General features: G+C 36.8%; 1 protein-coding gene across 3 annotated transcripts in view; it reads right to left on the bottom strand.

Moving 5' to 3' along the window:
- Positions 1-22,487, bottom strand: part of LOC121315169 (E3 ubiquitin-protein ligase TRIM36-like) — a 37,932-nt gene extending 15,445 nt beyond the window's left edge. Inside the window, exons 1-6 of one of the 3 annotated variants that reach the window (XM_041249177.1) lie at positions 22,094-22,487; positions 14,212-14,449; positions 12,529-12,591; positions 8,880-9,223; positions 3,507-3,653; positions 2,867-2,962 (exon numbers count right to left, since the gene is read on the bottom strand). In XM_041249177.1, the coding sequence (XP_041105111.1) occupies positions 2,867-2,962; positions 3,507-3,653; positions 8,880-9,223; positions 12,529-12,591; positions 14,212-14,449; positions 22,094-22,156 (951 nt within the window). In that variant the 5' untranslated portion in view covers positions 22,157-22,487. Of the gene's footprint in view, positions 1-2,866; positions 2,963-3,506; positions 3,654-8,879; positions 9,224-12,528; positions 12,592-14,211; positions 14,450-15,415; positions 16,094-22,093 lie in introns of those variants that run through there. The other 2 variants (XM_041249186.1, XM_041249198.1) reach the window with 2 other exon arrangements.
- Positions 22,488-27,602: the final 5,115 nt, after the last annotated feature.

Below are 27,602 nucleotides of genomic sequence, written 5' to 3' on the forward strand. Positions count from 1 at the left end.
ACACAATTTGTCAAGGCACCCACTAGAGGGGAGGCATGCCTTGATTTAGTCTTTTCAAATAACAAAGATAGAATAACTAAAACAGAGGTCAAAGAACCACTGGCAAACTCAGACCACAACATGGTCTCATTTGAAGTGTTTTTTAAAACCCCAAAAGTAATGACTAAAGCTAAGGTTTACAATTTTAGAAAAGCAAACTATGAAGGTATGAAACAGAGACCAACAGAAGTATATTGGAGTAAAATAGAGAAAACACCCACAGAAGAAGGATGGTTGTTCTTCAAAAATGTAGTACTGGAGGCGCAAAACAATTACATCCCTAAAGTAGACAAATCTAAATGTAAAACTAAATTGCCAAAATGGTTTAATAGATCAATTAAAAAAAATATTCAGCGAAAAAAGGCACTTTACAGAGCATTAAAAAAGGACCAAAAAGAAAGTACGCAGAAAGAGTACACAGAACTGCAAACGCAAGTCAAAAAGGAAGTTAGAAAGGCCAAGAGAGAAATAGAAATGAACATTGCTAAGGGAGCTAAAGCCAATTCCAAAATGTTTTTCCAATATTACAACAGCAAGCGAACATTCAAAGAGGACATTAAATGTTTAAGAGATACAAATGGCAAAATCGTAGATGAAGAAAAAAAAATAGCAAATATATTAAATGATTACTTTTCACAAGTTTTTACAAAGGAAGATACTGACAACATGCCCCACATGTCATCCAGTTCCTATCCAGTTTTAAATAACTTTAGCATAACCAAGGCAGAAGTGTTAAAGGGACTAGGAGCTCTTAAAATAAACAAATCCCCTGGGCCGGATGAGATCCTCCCAGTAGTACTCAAAGAAATGAAAGAAGTAATTTACAAACCGCTAACCAAGATCATGCAGCAGTCTCTTGACACAGGGGTGGTACCGACAGACTGGAAAATTGCAAACGTAATACCAATCCACAAAAAGGGAAACAAAACTGAACCAGGTAACTACAGACCAGTAAGCCTGACTTCTATTATATGCAAACTTATGGAAACTATAATAAGATCCAAAATGGAAAATTACCTATATGGTAACAGGGTCCTGGGAGACAGTCAACATGGTTTTAGGAAAGGGAGATCGTGTCTAACTAACTTGCTTGATTTTTTTGAGGATGCAACATTGATAATGGATAATTGCAAAGCATATGACATGGTTTATTTAGATTTCCAGTAAGCTTTTGACAAAGTCCCGCACAAAAGATTAATTCTCAAACTGAATGCAGTTGGGATTCAAGGAAACACATGTACATGGATTAGGGAGTGGTTAACATGTAGAAAACAGAAAGTACTGATTAGAGGAAAAACCTCAGAATGGAGTATGGTAACTAGTGGTGTACCACAGGGATCAGTATTAGGTCCTCTGCTATTCCTAATCTACATTAATGATTTAGATTCTGGTATAGTAAGCAAACTTGTTAAATTTGCAGACGACACAAAAGTAGGAGGAGTGGCAAACACTGTTTCAGCAGCAAAGGTCATTCAAAATGATCTAGACAAGATTCAGAACTGGGCAGACACATGGCAAATGACATTTAATATAGAAATGCGTAAGGTACTGCATGCAAGAAATAAAAATGTACATTATAAATACCATATGGGAGATACTGAAATTGGAGAAGGAATCTATGAAAAAGACCTAGGAGTTGTTGTTGACTCAGAAATGTCTTCATCTAGACAATGTGGGGAAGCTATAAAAAAGGCTAACAAGATGCTCGGATACATTGTGAAAAGTGTTGAATTTAAATCATGGGAAGTAATGTTAAAACTGTACAATGCACTAGTAAGACCTCATCTTGAATATTGTATGCAGTTCTGGTCACCTTGCTATAAAAAAGATATTGCTGCTCTAGAAAGAGTGCAAAGAAGAGCAACCAGAATTATTCCGGGCTTAAAAGGCATGTCATATGCAGACAGGCTAAAAGAATTGAATCTGTTCAGTCTTGAACAAAGAAGACTACGTGGCGACCTAATTCAAGCACTCAAAATTCTAAAAAGGTATTGACAGTGTCGACCCAAGGGACTTTTTCAGCCTGAAAAAAGAAACAAGGACCAGGGGTCACAAATGGAGATTAGACAAAGGGGCATTCAGAACAGAACATAGGAGGCACTTTTTTACACAGAGAATTGTGAAGGTCTGGAATCAACTCCCCAGTAATGTTGTTGCAGCTGACACCATGGGATCCTTCAAGAAGCTGCTTGATGAGATTTTGGGATCAATAAGCTACTAACAACCAAACGAGCAAGATGGACCGAATGGCCTCCTCTCGTTTGTAAACTTTCTTATGTTCTTAAACAAACAAGCCAGTTCATAAGACCTGGTTTCATAAGGCCTTGTTTTCCATAAATTTGGTTACTTATACTGTACAGCATATTTCCTCTTTTAGAGGTAGACGGAATTTCCACTACACAGGACTGGAAATTTTGTAAATATGTACATGGTCATTATTCTATCTAATCTTCCAAAACAAGTTTTGAAATATTAAAGAAAAACACTATTTATACTTCTGTACAGATTATGAAATGAAAGGGAGCTTTCTTAAAAAAAAATGACATCATAAGAAATAAATTCACCCCCCTCCCAGTTTACCTTTATTTAATCTTTATCTGCAATTGCACTGTTGGAAATAAAGCACCCTTTATCCATGTCTAGCACAGTATCCAGAAATATTAACAGTTTATTAACGGTTATTAATATTAACAGTTTCCCAAACGTTAATTAGCAATAGCCTTGGAATACCTAATCTTGATTATCGGGGTCAGTGGAACCAGCTAAGCATGTTTATGTAATCCTAGTTTCAGGAATACTGCAGGATCAGGTCTACATTCATCCTTACCTGGGTATGAGTAATCAATTCATCCAGCTCAGAGATCTGAGTCTTCACTTGGTCCTCCTTACTGATGAGGTAATGGATACTCCTGGATAGTTTTTCCTGTTGGCACAACAACAAAGTACATCTGATTACATGACAGTGGAAAACCGACTGCTTCATTAGGACTGCATACCGTGAGAGCAGATCCATATTGTGAAGCAGAACTCAATATCTCGCAGGAGATAAATACCCACTATCTGGACGCAGCCAATACATGAAACATGACCATCTAGGGGAGAGGGGAGACTGGGTAGCTTAAGCATTTTATTATTACAATATATATATTTTTTTTGCATTCCTAACACACCAAGCTATTAAATATTCAGGAGCTTAAATGTCTATAAAACAGAACAGATTAAGTTAAAGAACAGGAACTTTTCATTTGCTATTGAACTCTGAAACCCAAGAACCCATCAGGGGTTAACATTTTTCAGCAACTGTATATACTGTATGTAAACATGTTGCAAATGGAAAAGGCTAATATGTGCTTGAGATTTGACTGAAAATATCAGATTAACTGTATTATGTTCCTATAATTGCTTAAATAATCTGACATTTTATCTTGCAACATAAGCATTTAAGGAATCGCTAAAACAAAACCTACCTTTAGTAGTTTGTAAGCGCTGCTCATAGATGTCACTTTATGGTTGGCATGAGAACCACCAAGTTTGCAAAGGTGGCAAACGGGCCTCCTGCAAACTTCACAGTACATGTTGACTTTCTCCATTTCATGTTCCGGACACATCAACACCTGCAAAAAATCAGCTTGCATTTTCACAGGGTGTCTATGGATTAACTTCTTCAAAAGATTTACTACACATAGGCACTGCTTCTGTAATGATCAAATCAATCCGGATTTATCACGGTCTTTAATATTACGACCATGCACTGCACTTTGGTGTAAAGACCTTGAAACATCTCGACCAAAGTATTTTATTTTATAAAAAATGTATTTTACCTGTATTCAAACAATAAATGACAACCTGAAAAGCATCTTGTTTCCAAGAGTCCTGGGTAATGGTGCTGAATTCACAGGATTTACTGAACTTGAGCACCCAAATGCTTTAATTTTTTTTTTATTATTATTAATCTATCATAATCCTATAATCATAACACTATGAGCCACATGTACTAAACTTCTGCTCCAGTGCATGGTGTCACCAGTTTTAATGTTTACGTTTTAAATAATGACCTGCCCCCCTCCCCCTCCCCACCACCACCACCACCAATCACAGGTCCACTAAAAACCTAATATATAGTCTTTTTTATTAATGGCTGCAGGTCTCTTCAATAATCTGCTCGACTAATGCTCTTGTCTGACAGGCTGAAGGACTATGTTTGGCACAAGTCCATTGCATTGTGCTATCTGATTATTTAATGGTTGTCAGGGCCTAGGTTGTAAATGGTCCTGCATCTAAACTGTTCAGTAGCAGCAGCCCTCAGAGATCTGCACTCCTTTTTGTGTTCCCCATTTTAAACCTCCGATTTATTATTTATATGCTAAATGCTCTTTTATATAAACAAATCAGCAATAGTACTCTAGCCTGTCCTGCAGTTAAATTCCAGTCTAATCTGATGCACACTTAAACGAGAGGCATGGCAATCCTGATATCCAAACAGAAGGGTTATCAAGTTGTTCCAACACGCCACTCAATTTTATATTTAAAAGTAGCATAACAAAATGCAAGGATTTTGGCCCTCAACGTGATAAAAATAATTACTGCAGCTGACAAGCCTACACAGGAGACTGTCAAGTCAATATAAATAATTATCTTGGGGTTTGGCTAGATCCGTTGCTGCACACTGCACAGCCACAATTAAACAAAAATGGGTCTCTTGTATAGAAATAGAATGGAGTATTAAAATGCCAAGCCAGACCAGCCATCAACACCATGCTGTCCTTTTTATTTTGATTATGCTGCACATACACACCCTAGTGCCAAATTCCTTTTGGACAAATTAGATATTTTGTTTTGCAAGGCTTTATTTCTTCATTGTGATTTTTGAGACAGACCACTGGGAGTACATGGCTTAAATGTGTTACAGTAACCCAGATATAACATACAAGCAGACAGGATGAAATCAGGAACAGACAGGTGCTGTAGACAAGATTAACCCACCCTCCCTACAGCTAAAAACTGATCAGAAGCTTCTGACTTTCAAGCATTGCCCTTAGAACCGACTGTCCTCTGAACAGATATTATTAACATCTACACACTCTCATGGGAGGCGGCTGCTCAAAACCTAGACACACACGCTTAACTGTGGTTTGTCCAAGCTCGTTTTTAGTTTGTAAAAATCTGTAATTTTATATACATGTTTATAATCAATTTACATTAGGTAAGCAATCTCTTTCAAAATATGAAGTAAACAGGTTATTTCCTGATGCATTTATAAAAAACCAAACTGAGTACCCAGAAGCGATTGCAGTGGAATGGTGCGGATGAGCGACTCCCGTCAGGAACACTGCAGCTGTTAGAAAATTTAAAGGTGACATTTCTGAGGAGTTGATTAAAACACAGTGGATAGTAAAATATTGTTTGATATAGGGATGTTTTAGTATTTTCTTCCATTACATGTAACAGTAATGTAAGTGTGAATATACACACTGCAAATTAGTTGTCAAGGCTTGAACCTTCATTTTTTTGTGAACATTTTATTCAAAAGTTTCTCACATTTGTTTCTGGAAAAGTCTCAGTTTTTTTTTTTTTTTTTTTGTTTTGTTTTGTTTTTTTAAACAAATTTGTTTAACTTTTTCTTTTGTTTTGTTCAATCGGAATCGGAACAAACCTGTCAGAAGGGACCACCTTTTAATCTTTGTTTCATCTAGTAAAACAAATTAGATCGGACTTTTTAATATATATATATATATATATATATATATATATAGATATATATATATATAATATATATATATAATTTTGTCAAATAGTTGAAATAAACCATCCCTAAAGTATTGTTGTTTGGTAGAAGTCACCATAAAAAAAATTGTTCTCTACTTCTGCAAAAATGTATTCATACACACACTTGTAGATATACAATTAAACCAGTGGTACTCTGGTAGGCTTTCGGAGGCTTGTATGACGTTACCAGAGGCAGTAAAAGCATTATCAGAAGCTCTGTGCAGCACAACAATCTGTCTGCAACATCTGCTCCACACAGGCTATACATGTAGTATTGAGATGAGGGGAGAACCTAGCAGCCATGCATCATCCCGATGATATGATCACTTGTTTTAAATGCCTTCTCATGATTGGTATTGAATTTTATTTCATTATACAATCTAAAAAGTATAAATATGGATACATGATACATATCTAATTTGTTTATACTGTTTAAATATGTAAATGCCATTTTAAAAGATTTATTCAATATTAAGAATCTTAAAATGCAATTACTATTATTTTAAATAGTCTCGTCATTGTTGTTTACATACCATGATTACTTTATGAAGAATACTGTATGTACGTGTCTGGGAAATTTAGTTTCAAATAAATCATTTGTAGACAAGATGTTTTAGAAAAGACATTTGAGAAAGCAAACCACCAAGTACAAAAAAACCCCCCAAAGAATGTGATGAAAAATCATATGCAAACTTGTTACGGATGTCTGCTCTGGGCAATAAACAGATGGCAATATCTGGTATCTTGGGACTGATATCCCATAGCTACATAATGGAAGGGTATTTTATTACACTAAAAGTCACTAATGAAAGCACGTAACTTTTTCCACGAAAGCGAACTGCCTCTGACAATGTTCCCCTAATTCTATTATTATGCCAATAAATGCATCAATATATATATATTTTTGCCTGCTTTTGTGCTAAAGGACTAGAGACAGTGCCCCGGTAAGGTTTTGGGTCTGGGAGTAACTGACCCTCTAATTTTAACACAGAAAGTAAAACCTATTTTAGGTGGTAAAATGAAACATTACCTTATAGTCATGAGTGATCTAGATAAATACTGTCCAATCTTTAAAGGTCATAGGGTAGACATTAAAAAAGAGCATTCCATTTCAACTGCAATGTTATTTTGAACATCTGTATAACCACGTGTGTGTTCTACAAGGTTCTTTATCAGCTCAGCACATTTTTTTTGAGGTATCACACTGACTCTACAAATTAAGTATGTTACTTATATTTTAATATTCATTACAGTCAGTGAACATGTTGAACTTTGAATATAAAGATACAGATAGATAAATAAAATAATGAAATGTATTAATAAGTGTAGCAGGGAGAGATCTGTGCTGACTCTGCTGGCGTGTTCGCAGTACTGCAGGAAGAGGGCGGCAGTCTTCCAACAACCGCCTGTGAGTCATGGCAGTGACACGGGGAGGTGGGAAGGTAGGTGTGTGGACTTTCCCCCTCTCTGAATGGCTGAGAGGCGAGTCTTGGCAGATTGCTAGCCTTATGAAAAAATGCTCTGCTGTTTCCTCAGGTCTGCCCACGTAGACGCGCCGAGAGTGCGGAAGCTCTGATTCAGGACCGGGAATCAGCCGGGAGAAAAGAAAGAGGTTCACAGCGAGACAGAGAGAGCGAGGAACCCTTGGGCAGACCCCGGCATATTGTAAAAGAGCAGGCTAGTTAGCCGACAGAGTAGGACGGTGATCCGGGTCGTGCGGGTAGTGGTGACCGGGATAACGCTGCCGAGAGCAGCACCTTTTATTTGTAGTTTTATAACTTATTTTCCCTTGTTCTTTTCACCTTCTGTTTTCATTATTATTTCTTTGAGCACCTGCAAGGCGCCGGTATTGTGTACCATCGCTTGGTATGCCCGTGGTTCTGTTTACCATTGTTGGTAAATCAGACCACGGACCCACAGCGCCATCTGCAGGACTAAAGAAAAACAGCACCCTGAAATAAAACTGGGCACCTGTGTGGTGTTGCCAAATTCACCTGTCTGTCTCCTGTGTCAGTGAATTACCACCACCCTTCCACAATAAGTTATGATACAATTTGTTTAATATTCTAGGCACCTTTTTTTAGCAGTTGCCAGTGACAGGTTCCAGTTGGATTTGTAGCTGGACCAGGGTTTTTATGCTTCAATTTGTGTGGCTTCGAATTTTCTTATTCTTACTGTGATTGGCTGAAAATATAACAGGGCTAGCCAGAGATTGGATAATGTTTGTTGAGTTGTTTTTTTCTTGTGTACAGTTTCCTAGTAACTGAAGACATTGTATTCGGAGAGATGTAGTTGTTAGTGGAATTTTTAGGGGAGGCAGACAAGCTGTGCAGCAAAACTGCCATTTGTATTTTTAAGGATCAATTTAAATTGTGTGTATTTCTTATTTTTTTCATGTGTAAAAACAGTAGGTACACAGCTTATCTGAACAGCTGACCAAAGGTTTAATTCACATTGTTTGCCAAGGATCTTAGTGTGCTACAGGGGCAAGTTCAGATCCAGTCCTGATTTTGATTAGCTTGTCACTGGACATCTGCTTGGGTATCTGAATAGGTTTTAACTGTTAAACACAGACAAATACCCTCAAAACAAAAGTGAAACCATTGTTTGCCCTATATTTTGTGGCACATGTATAGCACACTCTGTGATTCCTGTTTTTTTTTTTTATTCTAGCAGTTCTTTTGAAGCCATAACACATCAAATCCATTAACAGTACTTTTAGGAAATTTCTGAAAACAAAACAAAACATTCAATTCACTAGTTAATGACCCTTTCTGGTGTGGCTACTACATAAATCTTTTTTTTTTTTTTTTTTTTAAACAAAAAGTTTGTGTTTAGTGTTGGACACAGTCCTCACAGATAAGGCTTTCTGGAAACATATCTCTCTACTTCAAAAAATGTTCCTATCAACTTCCCATACTGCATACCTGCAGTACTTTTGTGCCAGTACTTTTTGTATCAATACTGGTGCAAGTAACCCACTTCCACACACTGACCATGTGTCACCTACAGTATACATGAGCAGTACATGCACGGCATTCCTCTGCAATGAATACAAAGGCTGAACTCCATACCTTTGGTCTAAAGTTGGTGGTTGGTCCCACATACTCATGCTGGGCTTTTGGGGTCCCCCAGGGATGGTGCATCTTGAAACACTCGTTGCAGTAGCTGGCCTTACAGTCCATACAGCTTTTGGTGGCTTCGACAGGAGGAGGCTTGCACAGGTTGCACATGATCGCCACAGCTGCCCTAGCTGCTTGCCTGTACCTCTCCACAATGTTCTCCAAAGTGAAGTTTCGGAACAGTCCACTGATCCCACGCTCCCCTAGATCAATATCATGCTGGCATCCCGGGCAGGGGAAGTTGGTAACCCGGGGAATCAGGGAGTTGCGCTTTTTTCCAGTAGGGGTACTTGATCCTAATTTAGCACAACAGCAAAAGAACAATCAAAGCACAGAAAATGTGTGGCACAAACTGAGTGAAACCTCATTTCCAGTCACTTCAGCTTGCAAACTCTTTCACACGGGGGAAAAATAGTGTTTCAGGTAGTCACAGTGATCTAGACTTCATGGGAGGTGTTGCCTTTCTGTTTATTTACTTCAAAAAGCTGCCCAGACTACTAGCATTGTGAATTTCCAAGTTTCATCTTCCCACTTTGCTTGGAATGCCAATTAAAAGGGAAATAGCTACATTTATAACTATAGTAAATACTTAAGAGAGGCACTGTTTCCAAAAGGGTGTGATATACCTTTACCCACCCCCAATATAAACAAAACAAGGTAAAGTTTGACTTGACGTTAACATGTACTGTATGTTAAGTAACACTAGGGAATAATCTTTTTATTACAAACCTAATTCCATAATACTTATTTTCAGGTTTTAAATTAATCCTTTTTTTGTATTTTTACGATTTTCAGGTTTGTGTTTTCAGGATTTATAATAATATAATACCACTTTTTATTTCACACAAAGTCTTTTTCTGTTTCTAAACAATATGCTTCTTGCAAAACTTTTAACTTGCATTTAGTATTTCAAACGCAAGCAGAAACACAGCTCAAACAACACAGTGCTCAGAGGAACAGCACATGTTTAAGTCTTAATCTATATATAGAACATTGAGAGCCCTCATCTCCTGGGGACCACCATGCACACGAGCTATACTGTGGTATTTACTTACTTTCTCCTCAACACTGCATTAAACCAAATTAATATTATAACTAAAATACAGGATGTGGCTATAACCTAAATACTTGGTAAAAATCCAGCTTGAAAAGAAGTCCCTTCACACTGTTCTGCTCAATCAAGCTTTCTCATTCCTGCATGCATTCATGCAAGCTTTTGGTTCTCTCAGAACTGGTAAATATGTTCCGAGTTGTACCTTAAAGATGTGCAAGAGTGGTCTGGTATTTTTCCCGGTGGTGTAGCCATCACAGATAAATATGATCTGATGAATCATATACCCAATATCATGTATTTTCAAAATACTGACAAATCATTGATTCTGCCATTTTACAGCCAACCAAGAACTCTTGTTCTCCATCACGAAAAGATAGAGGCTTTGAGCTGTATTTAATCCTCCCATTGCAACTGTCCAGTTCATTGTAACAAGCATACACTCAAAGTTTCTGTAAGTATCAAATGAGAACATGCAGTCTCCACACACAGCAAGACACGCAGTTCAAAAGTAAAAACAATCCCAAATAAAAGAAATACAGGATACATGTTGTCAGTAAATGGCATTGAAAGCACAAGGGTTGAGCAAACAGGACAGAGCAGCACAAAACAATCACATAAATGGAGGTTTAACCAAGTGTGAAAGCAGAAAACAGCAAACTAGCACTGCACAATATCACAACGCAAACATGCGGTGAACACAAACACGGCAACTCAAGCAAGAGCGTATGTGAACTTGTGTGCCATGGATAATGACTCTGTAGTGGTCAAGTTGAAATAATGTCATATGTAACTAACAGAAGAACAAACAATAGAGTGTACTTAGTCTCTTGGGTATGCAGCGCAGGAAATTGGCTGACTGCTTGCATCACACTGTGCTAGGGATTTCTGGTGCATCTAGATTCAATGGTGCTTTGCAGTGCAAAGAAAGAGTTCAAATCAGATACAAAAACATGGAAACGCATGGCAGCAGTCCGTAGAGCATTAGAGGTAATAAATATCTGGCATCCTACGTACCTAAAAAGGCACTACATAATAACCAAAACAGTAAGGAAGGTTTTGAGAAGGTTGGGGCATTTTAAGATATCATACGTATATTCATTTTACGCCTTTACTAAACTCTTTGAAATACTATTCTGGGATTAGTGCTGCCTACCTCCAGCCTCCAAGTAAAAAAAGCATTAGCAAAAACCTTTAAACCTATCGTGATACTCAAGCCATTAGACAATGAGTAATTACAGAATATAATCGCTTCATGTTTTGCCTGCCATGTTTCCAGACAGCTACTGCAGAAATCCTAATTAGAGTCAGACATTACATCTAAGGTTTCACACTATTTATGACAATTGATTTATTTTGCACTGCAACTACTTTGCCATCCTAATAAGCCTCAAGGTATTTATTTTCCACAAATCAAGCCACTGGGATAACGTTAAACCAGTTTAGTTGTGAATAATTATTTCTATAATATTATAGAGTTAGAAACATAGGGCCCTATTTTAAATTAAATTAAGGAATACAATAAGTTGAACTGTATACAACTATTAAATGACTCTCAGAACAACAAACAATAATGTAACTGTTCTTCCTGCCTATAAACTGTTACCTCTTAGTTTTATACTACTGCAATTATTATTTCCACTCAGAAAATGTGCTTGCCTTTGCACTAACACTAGTTTAAAACAGAAAGGGACAAATCTAATTATGTCAAGGAAATCTTCATTCATCAACAGATTTTTCAGTTGCTTTGGTAGACCCCATTCTCTACTTGAAAGAGCAGTTTGCATCCTATAATTGGTTAACTTTCTTGGAAACATAATAAAAAGCCGAGACTTGGCAGCCTTATGTTATAAATGCCAACCGCAATCTAAGAATGAATGTGCTTTAATTATTTTAGCACATACGGTTTATGTGCATGTTCATGGACCTAAAGCTGATCAATTTTACTTGAATGTGGTGCTCTTTACTACTACTCAAATCTAATTCTTAGCTGTGAAATACTGTATTTATTTAGATTAAACCAGCAACTTTATATGAGGAACTAGCCCCATGACTTCCTGGCTGTTAGAAATCACAAGTTTCATAACTACATCATAGAAAGACAGACTTGGGATTTACTGTATATTTCCCAGGACACAGTGAAAACAGCCAGGTTATAAAATATATACCATTCCATTAATATCTGAGAAATGCATACTTACCAACACTGCAATCAAATTAAGGTTTATTAAAAATTATTTATTAGCTTCATTTTCTTTGAAATTATTAGCCTGATGGAAGGCAAACTACATTGTACTACATTAACAAAGTACAGTAGATACAAAGTTTAATAAAGAAATACATTTAAGACTTTTGCCTTCCATTAAAACAGCGAAAGCCTGCAAACAGGTGCACACTTGCCCCAGAAAAGAAGTTAATGGTTCACACCTTGGTTCTATTACTTGACCACTGACAAGTTTTATGAGATAAACTACTGTGTCAGTTGTGTGAAGACAGATCTACACAGTATATCATGTGGGTGTTTACAGGAATTTAAAACACTGTACTCACTATAGCTACTATATAAATGGAACCCAATTCTACCTCTCCTTCCAAATGACCTTCTCAGTGAAGCTGCAATCAATGGACAGAAAGCTGGAGTAAGATGCAAGCAGATCTGTCAGCACAGTTCACACTGATACAAGAGTCCCCATCCCCCTATGATAAAACTTAACAAAGGAAGGTGAAAGCAAACATTTCACATTGAAATGAACTGACATGCGATTACATGTGTGCTCATTGATCTGAAACAGGAAGGGTGTTAGTGGTGAACGACATGCTGCATTCCACTCAGTCTCTGTGATACGTTATAATGGTAAGAGCTTAGTAAGCTTAAAAACAGAAAGCCTTAATAGTGTTCATGTCTTCTTTGTCATTATAAAGGCCAGTTTATAATAACAAAAAATGGAAGCTAGACTGTTAGGTTGTTCAGTAGGTCCTAAAACTTCGAACCAATGACATTTGTTATCAGAACAAACGTTATATCGGTTACAATGAAGTACTGAACATAAAACAGTTTGTAAACATAGGTGAAAAGATAACCATTCTATTTTGTAACCTTTCACCGTATCTCAAAATAAACATGTGGGTTGTTTTACTGGCAAGTAATTGGGATTTAAACAACTTCCCTTTCAGGTCATATGCACACATACTTTATTGTTTGATAAAAGGTTTTGACTTTACTGTATGACAAATACATTTGCATTTATCTCTGTGTCTTGTAAAATATTATGCTTATTACTTTCTTTATTAATGTAAAAGTGTCACAGAAATAAACAGAGTGATGGACTGCCTTTTTATGCCTACTCTGAAAGCTGTTCACTGCAAGTAATAAATGATTTACAGATATCAGCATAATTACTTGTTGTAACTTCTGCACCTGGCTTCTCAACATCCTGACACACACCTTCACCTTCTTTAGCACTATACTATCTAGAGATGTTTTACTCCATGGCATTATTCTGCACTTTAAATTAATTTTTGGTATAAGGTATTCACATCCAATCTACTGTACTTGGTAGACCCAATTTTCCTGTATTGTTAAAACATACATTAAATGGTGAAACCAAACAACAGTCTCTACCACTAAAAAACATTTTGGTCTCTCCAGACTCCCAGTGAATAAGTGGCAGGCTTATTAACAGCTGAAATGTGAAGAATGAGTGTATTCAGGTTGTGCTTGTGTAGTTTGTTTTCTCTGTATACGCTGCAGCTGTGGTTAGTTGTCTGATGGCAGACCTAAGGCTCAGTAAAAGGCTGCCCTGTCTATCACAGAGCCACACTGTTCTGTAGCTGTACCAAGACACATATAGTGAAAAATCTACATACATATGAATGTGTTCAGGATCTCATAAAATGGGATAAACTGTATGCTCGTGTCCATGTTTACTTTAGAATGCAAACGGGTGGCAACTAGTTTATATTATTATTATTATTATTATTATTATTATTATTATTAATAGCTAAAATTGGAGTGGACATAATCAGCATGAAAATGGCTTAAAGACTATGTAGCTTGTAAAACAATATAGTAAAATATGCAACAGCTGTATTAAAAGAACTGCACTGCACACAGAAAAAAGCTGGTAGCATTTACATGCTGTTCAAAATAATTATGTTTGATTGTATTACGTTTTTTTTTTTTTTTTTTTTTACAACACTGCATTTTAAGAAGAATACAAACCAGGCACCCACCTGATCTGCTAAGACGGTCAAGTCTGTCAATGCTGGGAGATGAAAGGCGCGAGCGAGGGCTGCCCGAATTGGAGCACTCTGAGCCCGCATCTGTAAAGGAGTCCTCATGGGTCAGAAGGAGCGCCTCTTTGACACACTTGTGACAGACACTGTGCTGACAGGGCAGAATCAAAGGATGCGTGAAGAGCTCCTTACAGCCTGGACAGATCAGCTCCCTCTCAATGTTCTTAATGGGAACCTGAACAGAGAGAGAGAGCATGCAGTGTACATTGTTACAAGAGACAGAGCCAGGCGATTACCTAGGCACGCAGTCTACTTGTAATGTACAATTCTATCTTTCAATCTTTTTTTTTTTTTTTTTACTCTAGGTCTAAAAAATAAAGTTTTGGTTTAGGAAAGAGAAAAAGTGTACTGTTACAGGTTTTATTGTTATGTTGTTTTAAACTTAGTATTACCATAAATATTAAATACATTTTAGTTGTTTTATGTAAATGTTTGACAGTACAGCAAGTTCTCTTACTGGACTGTCCATGATATAATTTATGGACAGGTTTTTTTTTTTTTTTTTTTTTTTTTTTTTTTGTATATAAAATATCTAATACACCTTTATAACAAGTTGCAACTGAATAGTTAGAAGTCTGGCTATTTGTATTACAAAATGAATAAACTTTAAATAAATAAAGATATCCTCTTGTTGGCATTGTATGTTCTTTTTAGCAATGTGGGGGTTCTTTTCTGGTTTTGTTGGTCATTTTAGAAACTCTCTTTCCCAAATAGTAACAATGCTTCTGAAACAAGGGCTTTAAAAGAAAACAAATGGTTGGCTTTTAGCATTATAATGGTTTCACTACAAATACATTATTTAATTGTCTATGTATGTATTGTGACTCAGTCTGTTGAAATTGAATACTGCGTTATTAAGATTAAAGGGCGCCCCATGTACAGAATTAAGAACAAATAGAGATTTGACTACACAAAATGAAACTAGAACTATGAACATGTTATTTTTATTTTGCCTTTTTTATACTTATCCAGGTAAACTGTTTTTGTCAACAGAAACTTTAAAAAAAAAAAAAAAAGTGTTCTTAAACTGTTTTGATTTTTTTGCAAAACCACTCCTGCAGTTCACTGCAATACTGCTTTTAAAACAAACAATACAATCCTACTAAGTCAATTTAGGACTATAAAAATAATCGTAACTTACCGATGACTGGCTAGTTTGTACAGATACAACCGACATTGTAGATAATAAAGCGAAACCATATACAGTTTCACAACGCAAACAAATACAGCACTGGATTCACGCTTCCATCAGAAGAAAGAACTCTAATGAAATAAATAATCGATGAAGACCCAATGGGGCTGAAGTGAGCGAATAGCCGTGATTCAGCACTGAAGACTGACTGTTTAAAGAGACAGGCAGTTACAGCAGGCACAGCATGGAGACTGGGTGGAGACACGCCTAGGAATCTCCATAGAAACGGCCACTGTCGCTCCAGCACTAAGTAATCAAGAAAGGGGGTTCCTACACCAGCATGTTGCAGCTTTCTGAAAGTCATAAGCAACCGGTGCTGCTAATTTTACGTTTTTTGTTGTTGGTTTTTTTTTGGTTTTTTTTTTTTTTTTTTTTTTGACTGCGTCATGATTTCGTCAAAATGGCATGTGACCTGAGAGCTGTCCAACAGTACTGAACTTGTCCTCTTACTATTTAAAGTATGATGTTAAAAATAGCAGAAAATGTGCCCCGGCCGAGACAATTATAGTTTGCTATGCAGGGTGCAACGTGTAAATGTACCCCACCATTGTGATGTGTGTGTTTACTTCGTTCTACACAACTGTGTTCTGTAGTTCTTACACATATAATAGTACTAGTACAGTATTTTCAGGTTTGTCTTTAAGTATATGGAAAGCTACAAAGCGTAATTCAGTATGTTAACTTAACATTAGGTTTCATTCGTCTTTATGAAGCAAAATGAGTTAATTATATAGAGTGATCCAAAACTTCTGGTCACAGCTAAAGACTTGTCGACTGAAGAGATGAGCAGGCTACAGTAATCTATCTAGATACATAAATATCGTAGAACCGTGACCGGAAGATAAAGTAAAGATGCGTTACATGTGACATAACAAAACAGTGTGACAAATAATAGTTATAACCTGTTCAATCACCAAACATCAGCCACACACATCCGAATTTATTACAGGGCTACAAGTTTGTATTTTGAATTGCTTCAAGCGCTGTACAATTATCAATTTGGATGCATACACATACAAATATATAAATATATAATACACTGAGAACGTGAAATTAAAAAAAATATATATAAGGTCACTGCCAATAGCAAAACAACTATTGTAGCACAAGATCCTTCAAACACTTTCCTTCAAACACTTCCCCTATTGTAAGTAGTGAATTATACATTTGAATGTCTGTTTTTTGTTTTTGTTTGTTTGTTTTTTTATTTTTTAGTTTAAGCTATTTTACAGGAGGATAAAACAAACTTAAATATACAATAGTCAAAAATTTGATTTATGAATGTAAAATTATATGATTATAAAGTATCATCACATTTACAATTAATTTGAATAGCAGTGACTGCCTGATCATATGACTTGACCTGCGATCAGATCACGTGCCACTTTTTATCAGGTGTGCTACGGCGCGAACCGGACTCGGACCGAAAGCTGTAATGTCTGACAAAACAGCACGAGTATGAGAGCGATGCTGAAAAGCAGAAACACACGTACCACCGCGAGGAATAGGTGCTAAACAAAACACCAACGCTGACACACTATTTTAATGCAATACCAACAAATGTATGTAAAGAGGCCAGTACTTCAGAAAATACATTGGCGAGAAATCAACAGGAGGAAACGACCTAGGTTTATATGGATTACAGTGGGGCAATCTCCATGGAAAAATATAAATAAGCCTCGCCTTTTTTCTCACTCTGTTTTGGTACTCGTTTTGGGTTGTGCCTGCTTCCATGTAGTTGTTTTCTTTCAGACTGAGAAATTCTGGTTCCAAATGCAAATAAATAATTCATATTAAAATATCGGAGACAGTATCTTTGTGTTTGAGTTCCAATTTGGCCTTGTGCGACTTACTGGTACCATACAGATTTCTTAAACCGGGTTTCCATGAACGGTTTAAATGGCCTCATTTGGTGTCCGTCCGTCCCCTATCTAGATAGATAGATAGATAGATAGATAGATAGATAGATAGATAGGGACACACGCACACACACACACACACTACAAACCTATTATACATGTAAAAAATGTTCCTAAGGGATAAGGACAACACATTTCCAGATAACTTGCTATTATGACAAAAGTGTGCAGTTTGCATTTCCCATTTTGTATTTGAAACAGCCAGTGAAACTGGCGCCAATGCATCATCGAGTCAGGTCAAATATGGATCAGTTAAGACTGAATAATTTGACAAATGTTAATCGAGTGTGGAGGTAGTAAAACAGTAAAGTGAAGCAAAGTAATATGCAAAGAGAGGCCCCCATAATAAGAGCCCCGGGCCCCCATTAAACTTAATCTGGCCCTAAATATAGCTGGATATTACAATTTGTTTTATTATAGGATTGCAGGACGTAGCTTTTTGTAAGCATCAATTACATGTGACAGGAGGTATTATAGTGATGCAAAAATAGTATGTTGCCTATATTGGTCATGAATTTTTAAATAATCTTCCCATTGAAAAAACCCTCTCCTGGGTTTACTTTCTTATGGGATGACAGTCTTAACAGCGACTTAACAGGAGGGGATTTTCAAGTTGTCTCCAAATGGAGACAGTGAAGCTGGTCTTCATGTGGACCCTGTCACAATGCCAAAATGCGATTTTTTATTTCTTACAGGTATACAATTTATAAAATTGTACTTTTCAGACTCTGAGATAATGTTGGTTATTATATAATCCTACACTTTTACATGTTTTCATAGAGAGGTCTTTACAGAAAGTAACACATTCATACCTGCTCATTAACATTCATCCAGTCATATCAGTACAAAGGCTGATGTTCTTCGTACTTTCTACTGTGTATTTAGGTTTATAGGGTCTACCAGAACAAGTTAAAAACAATGCAGGGTTAGATTTTGAAAAATGATAAACAGGCATGTAATAGAGGTGTCTACACATCCATCGATATGCAACACTATAAAATGTTCATTCAATTCATGGTTGTATTGAAGACAATGAAGACAATTCACCATGTTGCCGAGTGGAATGAAATGACATCACAATGCATCAACGTAATTGTACATTATGGCTGCAATACGGATTATAAAGGACCAGCACATTGCAAGCTAGACTGGTTTTACTCATTGCTCATTTCAAGCTCCAAATCACTTTTGCTCAAATTTTGCTAATATCCCAACCATCAAGAATCCTCTTGCTTATGGATGTTGCTTTCAGATCCCAGTCAGACCAGCACTGGTGGAATGTGATTCTTTCACCTTATAAGTAAACTTCTGAACTTGCATTTTATTTGGATACAGGTCAAATGCAGCCTCTTACAGGAGGTCATGTCAGACACACTCATATGATGAAAACCAAACTTACATAATCATTCTTATTGCTACTGTGGCCCAATCCCATGAAATATACTTACTAAATGATTCCATGCCATTAGCTTAAGAACCCAATAGTTGTGTAATTGAAGAACTGTAATTGTGTATATTTTTGAGCTGTTCAAAGTGTCTTATTTGAGCCATGCCTGTTTTCCAATTGAAGAACGTTCTTCTGCACAAATCAGAAGGACTGTCAAATAATATACTTAAAGGGACTCAGCCATCCCTGTTGGTTTGTGGTACTTGGGAGCGGGACACTTATTGCCCGTTTTCCTCCACTCACACCCACTGCTTGCTCATTATGTTATTATTCCTGAATAGGCCATTGTTCAATCTTAAAATAGACAAAACATTTTAAACTAGCAAGATGTCCAGAAGTGACTCGTCAAATGATGTCTTATCCCTTTACAACGTGTTCTTCACTTTCCCAGAAAAAAAATGTGTTTCTCATGTAAAAAGGGAATAATTATTTATTCACATTCGATCAGGGAGCTGTCGAAATGGGATAAGCCAGCAACATTCTTCCATAATCTAACAATGTTGATTGTTGTACATGTTTCAACAGAACACTTCTATGAGCCAAGAAGAAAAATGCCTGGAAGGAGAATGGTATCATTTTTTTATATATTTTAGTTGTTAATGCTGACCTACAGCCAAGTAACAAAATGTTCATCCAAGCAGTTATGACTTTCACTTCAATAAAACTCCACTGACTGCAAGAATTGCCTGCGAGCACATTCAAATTACATGAAGCAGGGTAGATAAGGGACATAATGTAACCTTACAAATGGCAATTCATCACTAAAAACCACAAAACATGTGGTACTAAGATGCATCCTTTGGCCACACTCCCAAAGTTGTTTTCTTCACACAAAAGCAAATATTTGAGTTCTGTTACAGTGCAATAGTAAAATTCTTCCAAAGCCTGCAGGCTCTCAGGACAAGCACTGTTAGCGATGTTTGTTCCCTTGGCCTCAGTACAGGCCAGGGGTGATGTGGCTAGTGTGATGACTGATTACCGTAGGCCCCCCTGAAATGCAACAGGGAGGAGCAGTGCAGCAGTAATAGGATCTGGAGTCTTTCAACTAAATCACTGATTTGTTTCCATTCCAGGATATTCAAAAGATATTTTAAACCTTGAAAATAATTAAGGGGCTGCACTCCCTAATTTCCAAGTTGATTTCTAATTAATGTACTGTTAGCTAAATGAAACAACACCATGTCCTTGTAAAACAGCATCAAAGACCCTGATATCTCTCTGAGGCTTTTCATCGCGGTCATTAACTATCCTGGAGAGAACTCATAAACAAACAATTGTGGACAAGCGCCAATGTGAACCAGATCACAGGGGTCTCAACTCAGTTAAAGCAAACCTGCACGATGTGGAAGGATGAAGATACATTGGCCAGACAATGAGTATCTTCACCCTGCTGGCTATGGCTAAGTCCAGGGCTGCAGTTACTAGTTTCTTCACATAAACACTTCGCTGATTCAAAAGCAGGTGTGAATTCTTCATTTTGACAACTTGGTATGGCGGCTTTCTTCATTACAGTCCTACAGCATTTTAAAATAGACACTTGACTTTAAATACACTCAGTTACATTATTTGGCAGTTTCATTTTTTAAGTAGTGTTTAAATTACAGACTACGCTGTACATTATAATAATCCTACAGCAGACAAGCCATTTCAATCCTGTCCCTGGCTTTATAGTTACGATTTTAATCAAGTTTTGGTTGTCATATCACATGATGTAAACAGCGCATGGTTTACATATATTTAGAAAACGATTGAGTGCGAACAGCCAATCAGCTTCCAGATCTAGTTGGCTTCTCTTTTGTGCAGATGCCAGCTGGAACGTTGAAGTGCTTAACTGTGAATTATGCAGTGTTTTAAAATCAATCCGTGCAATTCTGGCTTTTCCCTTAACATTCTAATCTACAACTAATATGATAACATAAAAAAACTAAACATACTTCCTGACGCTGGTCTAGAGTCAAGGGAAATCATGTCTATGACAGGACATCGTAATGAAGGCCCAATTTGCAGCTACTGGACAGCAAATCAACAGGGAAGGCACGATTGGCCCACAATTCTGCCATCGGCTGGATCCAAACAACACCCTCCCTCAAAACCAACCCTGTTTCAGTTCTTTCTGCACCAGCCACTCCACTCCTTGCCTGCTTGAATGATGTCCCGCCTCTAACAACAAGTTTCAAATCAGACTCAATTAAACTACAAGGACTATTAAACAATTGTACATGTCCAAAAACATTAGAATAAGAAAGTCCCCAAAAAATAAATGTTAGCAATAATAATAATAATAATAATAATAATGTTTTCTCTACATGTATATCGTTTTTCCATTGTAATTATTCTAGGGACTATTGTCCTCAGTGGAATGTTAACTGGCGAACTATCAGAAGTTCAAGGTAAATATAGGTTTTAAAGTTTTTTTTTTGTTTGTTTGTTTTTTTTAGTTTTTTTTTTTTTTAAGAGAAAATAAATAAATAAATCGTTTTCTAATAGCGATATAGCCCTCTTGATGCGGGCTCTACCGTGTGGTTGATGACCTTGACTTTCGTTAGCGCCCTCGCATTCGGCTCTGGGCGCATTAACTCTACTCGCGGTTATCTTTACACTTAAAGAGACAGAGCATCAAAAGCAGTTTTTTTTTTTTTTTTTAAACTATATTGCTTCACTTTCTTCTCTCCTTTATAAATCTCCCAGGTCAATTGGCACTTCCTTTTTTTTCCGCGAACCTTTTGGAAAAGAGCCTGTCAAATACTGCAGGACTAATAGGCTATAATAGGCTAATATTCCACGCCTGTGGAATAACATGATTATTAATTAATTATCATGTGAACTACACTACTGCAGTATGTTATTGCATGGGCGGCACATCGGGTGTTTCAGAATTGAACTGTCTGTTGTAATGAACCATGAAACTAACTGCAAAAATGCACGTGTAGTAGCTTAGCTGACTTACTTTATTCAACCGGTCGAATATGCCTTACTTCAAGAATTTTGATTGACCATGTTTGATAACTACAATAAAAATACAATTTTATCTAATGAAAAGGTTGTAATCTGGTGTAAAATATATTTCATAGTGGCGAGGGATGAAGAATTACGAGCTACATGTCAAAACAGTTGCATTTACTGTTACAAACCTGAACAAGAAAAACACACTTGTGGTCAATCTATGAATATGAATCAGAAGACAATTGAATTACATATTGCGTTCTGATTAAGTAATTGCTGCTTTAGCTGTAGCTGCACAATTCTTACAGTTCCACTTACCTCGTCTTTTGTTATCCTTTCAATAATAGACCCAAGCTCACTCATTTCATCTGACTCGGACATTTTGAAGAATAAAAAGGTTATACAATATGCAATGTAAAAATGTATAAATACTGTCTGCTGTGTTGTCTATTTTCACCACTAACTCTCTCGGTCCGCCTATGTGCTACTGGCAGCGAGTGACTCGTGCGGTTAAATGTTGAAAGTCCATTATTCTCCTCCCGTTATGTATGATAAGATGAAATAACGGTAAACTGTGCTATGCCGTCATGACGCGAGGATTTTGTTAGAAAAGGAGTCATTTTGCTCAAGAACCTCTACAACCAAAAAGGGCGTGGATTTCAGGCTGTCCGATCTAATCAACTGCGATCCAAGAAAGCAGCAACAAGGAGGAGCCCGTGGTAATTGTGTTGATACCTTTCAATGTAAACTAAACCAAACTATGCAACAGACATTAAAATCATGGAAACGTATTAATATACAACAAATAACGCTTTGTCTCACCTCAAGTGACCCTGTGTTGCGTAATTTAAAGATGATGGTGCTACTAAACCCATAGACTAGCAATTTCAACTATTAAAACTATTAAAGTGATAATCATCCTTACACACTTAATTGAAGGAAGACATTTGGTCAAATGTGAGATGTATTAGTCAATCGGTTTTACATGGACGTTGCTGTTTTTTTTGTTTTGTTTTGTTTGTTTGTTTTTTCTTAAAACATATAAATAGTACAAGAGATGCACCGATTATACGTGACGCATTGTCTCATGCTACACAGGTAACAATAAATGAATTTATATTTCAAGTATAAATACAATCAATTCTAGCCTCGAACACATTTCAATAAAATTATCTATGGGGAATAGTCAGTCTGTGCATTCTCGTAACTTGCGTCAGACACAATGAGCAATAAAAAAGATCACTATGCAATGTTTTAACACGACCTAGTGAACTTTGCATTTATTGCAACATTATTATGAATGTTTTAAGACGCTCATGCTTAATATTCCATACTTAGCAATTTGTGTTGTTTCAGTTTTTAGTTGTTTTTTTTTAATTTCCAGTTTTTCACAATGTCATTTTAAATGATTTATTTCTAAATCAGAATATCTTACCCTGATGGTAGAGTGAACCCAAGGGTTTAGCACCCACACAGATTTGACTCAAGGCTCTGGACTATATACACCAGGACAGCAGATAGTACATTTTAATTAAAGGGCTGTAAGATGTTCTCCAACAGGTTGCAAAGTATTGCTCCTCTTACACTGGTACAGGGAAGAGCACTGTTGGAAACACACACATATATCCATGACTTAAAAGCATTTACCTTCAGAAAGATTTGTTATCTCTGGATAATGGGTTTAAAGATCTTACAGTGGCTATTTTATTACTAAATACTACTCGGCATGTCTTCAGTTTGCGCATTAAAACGCAGTTACACTTCTTGCATACAGAAGTAAAATAGATCTGTACATGTGAAAGTATTTAACAAGTGGACAGTTTTTTTTTTTTTTTTTTTTTAAGATTTTGTAACTCAGCATTTTAACCAGTATGCATATACGCTTTTGTCTTTTCAGAATTGTGTGACTTGATCTACTGTAACATAATAAGGCACAACATACAATGGTATAACATTACTATTTAACTGCAAGTCGGTGGTATAAAATATTTACACCAGACTCCTGCAGCAGCATCATATCTCTTTTTCTTTATTGATGTTTCTTTTCTGGGAGAGAACTCCAGTGTATAATATATATATATATATATATATATATATATATATATATATATATATATATATATATATATATATATATATATATATACACACACACACACACACACAGTACTGTGCAAAAGTTTTAGGCAGGTGTGAAAAAATGCTGTGAAGTAAGAATGCTTTCAAAAATAGACATGTTTATATTTATCAATTAACAAAATGCAAAGTGAGTGAACAGAAGAAAAATCTACATCAAATCAATATTTGGTGTGACCACCCTTTGCCTTCAAAACAGCATCAATTCTTCTAAGTACACTTGCACACAGTTTTTGAAGGAACTTGGCAGGTAGGTTGGCCCAAACATCTTGGAGAACTAACCACAGTTCTTCTGTGGATTTAGGCAGCCTCAGCTGCTTCTCTCTCTTCATGTAATCCCAGACAGACTCGATGATGTTGAGATCAGGGCTCTGTGGGGGCCATACCATCACTTCCAGGACTCCTTGTTCTTCTTTATACTGAAGATAGTTCTTAATGACTTTCGCTGTATGTTTGGGGTCGTTGTCATGCTGCAGAATAAATTTGGGGCCAATCAGATGCCTCCCTGATGGTATTGCATGATGGATAAGTATCTGCCTGTACTTCTCAGCATTGAGGTGACCATTAATTCTGACCAAATCCCCAACTCAATTTGCAGAAATGCAGCCCCAAACTTGCAAGGAACCTCCACCATGCTTCACTGTTGCCTGCAGACACTCATTCGTGTACCGCTCTCCAGCCCTTCGGCGAACAAACTGCCTTCTGCTACAGCCAAATATTTCAAATTTTGATTCATCGGTCCAGAGCCCCTGCTACCATTTTTCTGCACCCCAGTTCCTGTGTTTTCGTGCATAGTTGAGTCGCTTGGCCTTGTTTCCATGTCAGAGGTATGGCTTTTTGGCCGCAAGTCTTCCATGAAAGCCATTTCTGACCTGACTTCTCTGGACAGTAGATGGGTGTACCAGGGTCCCACTGTTTTCTGCCAATTCTGAGCTGATGGCACTGCTGGACATCTTCCGATTGTGAAGGGAAGTAAGCATGATGTGTCTTTCATCTGCGTCTATGGTCCTCAACATTGCCCGTTTCTTTGTGCTTCTTCAAAAGAGCTTGGACAGCACATCTGGTAACCCCTTTCTGCCTTGAAATTTCTGCCTGGGAGAGATCTTGCTGATGCAGTATAACTACCTTGTGTCTTGTTGCTGTGCTCAGTCTTGCCATGGTGCCACCTTGTTAGCTGAGTTTGGCTGTTCCTCACCCAGTTTTATTCCTCCTACACAGCTGTTTCTGTTTCAGTTAATGATTGTGTTTCAACCTACATATTGAATTGATGATCATTAGCACCTGTCTGGTATAATTGTTTAATCATACACCTGACTATGTGCCTACAGAATCCCTGACTTTGTGCAAGTATACCTAGAAGAATTGATGCTGTTTTGAAGGCAAAGGGTGGTCACACCAAATATGGATTTGATTTAGATTTTTCTTCTGTTCACTCACTTTGCATTTAGTTAATTGATAAATATAATTTATTAACATGTCTATTTTTGAAAGCATTCTTACTTTACAGCATTTTTTCACACCTGCCTAAACTTTTGCACAGTACTGTATATATGCATTATGAGTGTAAATTTTAAAATCATTAAAAATTGAGACAAACATTTTCATAAAAGGGATAAATCAAGTTATTTTTCCTCAAAGCTTCTTCAAAATGACTCTTGAATCGATTTCTCTACTCTTAATTTGCATTCCAATATGTTTTATGAACATGGAAACATCTTTATACAGCTATAGGGCAGCCCTCTCCTTAATTCACTTTTCTGTGTGCTTATATTTATCTTAATCAGATTCAAGCTGCCTGTTGGAGGAACTGATTCCCATATCCTCTATACAGTATGTTCTGCATATAAACCAGTTTGAGCTGGAATCAGATTGGGGGTTCAATCAGATTTAAGTGCACACAGATTCAGAAGCACTGATTACTCCAAATCCAATTCGGTTTGGCATGTAAACTGGTCTGCATTTCTTATCAGATTCACAACAGTCAGTTAGAAGATGACTAGTTTCTTATGCATGTAAACATAGTGCATGCTGGTCTACAGATTCTAAGAGTCGCCCGATGATCTAAGGGCAGGATAGTTTAAGAAAAGTAGGCTAGCATGTATTTTTAGTGGCATTCTAATTGGGAAAGGAACTACCTGGCAAGATTCTCTATCCAGCATGGAAAGCATGGGGGACTAGACCGGGTTCAATGTAGGCGAGAGGGCTGTTATATAGAGTTGCAGAGGCAAACTGTCTGAAATCAATATCTTGCTTAATTCATCAATACCCCTGAATATTTACACCAGAAACTCAGTTCAGTTATGCCATGTTTAACGTATTTGCGAAAAGTCTGTATCAATCATGTCATTGCAGAATTTAAGTTTCACATGTCCAGCAATTTTGCAAATAACTTGGCAGAAGTTGCCATATTTTACATATGACTCACACACTATTGTAATGAAACACTGCTATAAAATGAAATACAACTATTTTAGATAGCAGAGCTAGACCGGGCAAAAAGCCATGACAGTTTATATTTTTAGCCTGCAGTGATTTAAAGAAAATTCTTCATTGTTTGTTTTACTGCACTGTGTGTATATTAATCTATATACAATCAATGAGCTTGTGGCAGGCTAGACTGTTCCAACTTAACCCACATTAAGCTTTTGAGTGTTCTCTGTTTTTCAATGTATTTTTTTTTAGTCAGTGTCAGTAACACTGAATTATTCGTACCCCTTTGGAGTGCTTTTGTGAGCGACATGTGAAATACAAACTTTTTAGGAAGCAACGGGAGTCAGCTTCAGGAGGTTAAATGCCATCCCATTCCTTTTTTGTTTTAATGGTCAGTCTAGTTCTTAACATGTGGTGCTTCTAAACACTACTGGCAGGAGGGATATTATTCTACATATAGTTTCAGATTTGTAGATTAAGTCGTACATTTCTGCATTACCAACAATTTACATACTTTGATTTCTTGACTCAAGCTTCTGCGAGGACTGTCTAGCATTATAATTTGTTAACTGGAAGCATATTGATTATTAATTACATACTCCCTCAGCTTAGCTAAGTGTTTTTTTTTTTTTCCTGCTAAAACAGATTAGATATAGCAAGATGGAGAATCTACTGTATATGCTAACCTAAGAATACAGCAATGTCCTAGTGTTAGCCTTAAAAGGGCATATGAATCAATTACCTACGATTCAGTTAGCTTATTTTTTTTAATTTAATTTGTGTAATGTAATTAATTGTGTTAAAAGTAGAACAAATACAACAGTTGAAATATGGGTGAACCAATTGTTTGTTCCCAAAATAAACAGTGCAATATGGAGATATAGCAGAACTTGAAAAAGTGCTTGTCTGACATGGCAAACCACACCAATGTGCACTCCTAAATGACGATTCTCACTCCCCCACCATTATCTTCCAAAAAAGCAGTCGGAAATGTAAGGCCACACAAGCTTTATTAGAAACAATCATGGAAGTGATAAAATGTATAAAAGCAGAGTATGTACAGTGCCTGCAGTTTACTGAAATAACAAGATGCAACACTGAGGAATTTTCAAAGTTCTTTCTGTTTACTCATTGGGCTAGGATTTAAATTGAAGTATCTTTTGCACTTTAAGCCTCAAGTGGTACACACATTCTTGTGCATTGATTGGGTCATTTACTTCTGACCCCTGCCTTGAATCTTGTATTCCATTAAGATTATGCC

Source organism: Polyodon spathula, chromosome 1 (assembly GCF_017654505.1).
Source record: "Polyodon spathula isolate WHYD16114869_AA chromosome 1, ASM1765450v1, whole genome shotgun sequence".
Taxonomy (NCBI): domain Eukaryota; kingdom Metazoa; phylum Chordata; class Actinopteri; order Acipenseriformes; family Polyodontidae; genus Polyodon; species Polyodon spathula.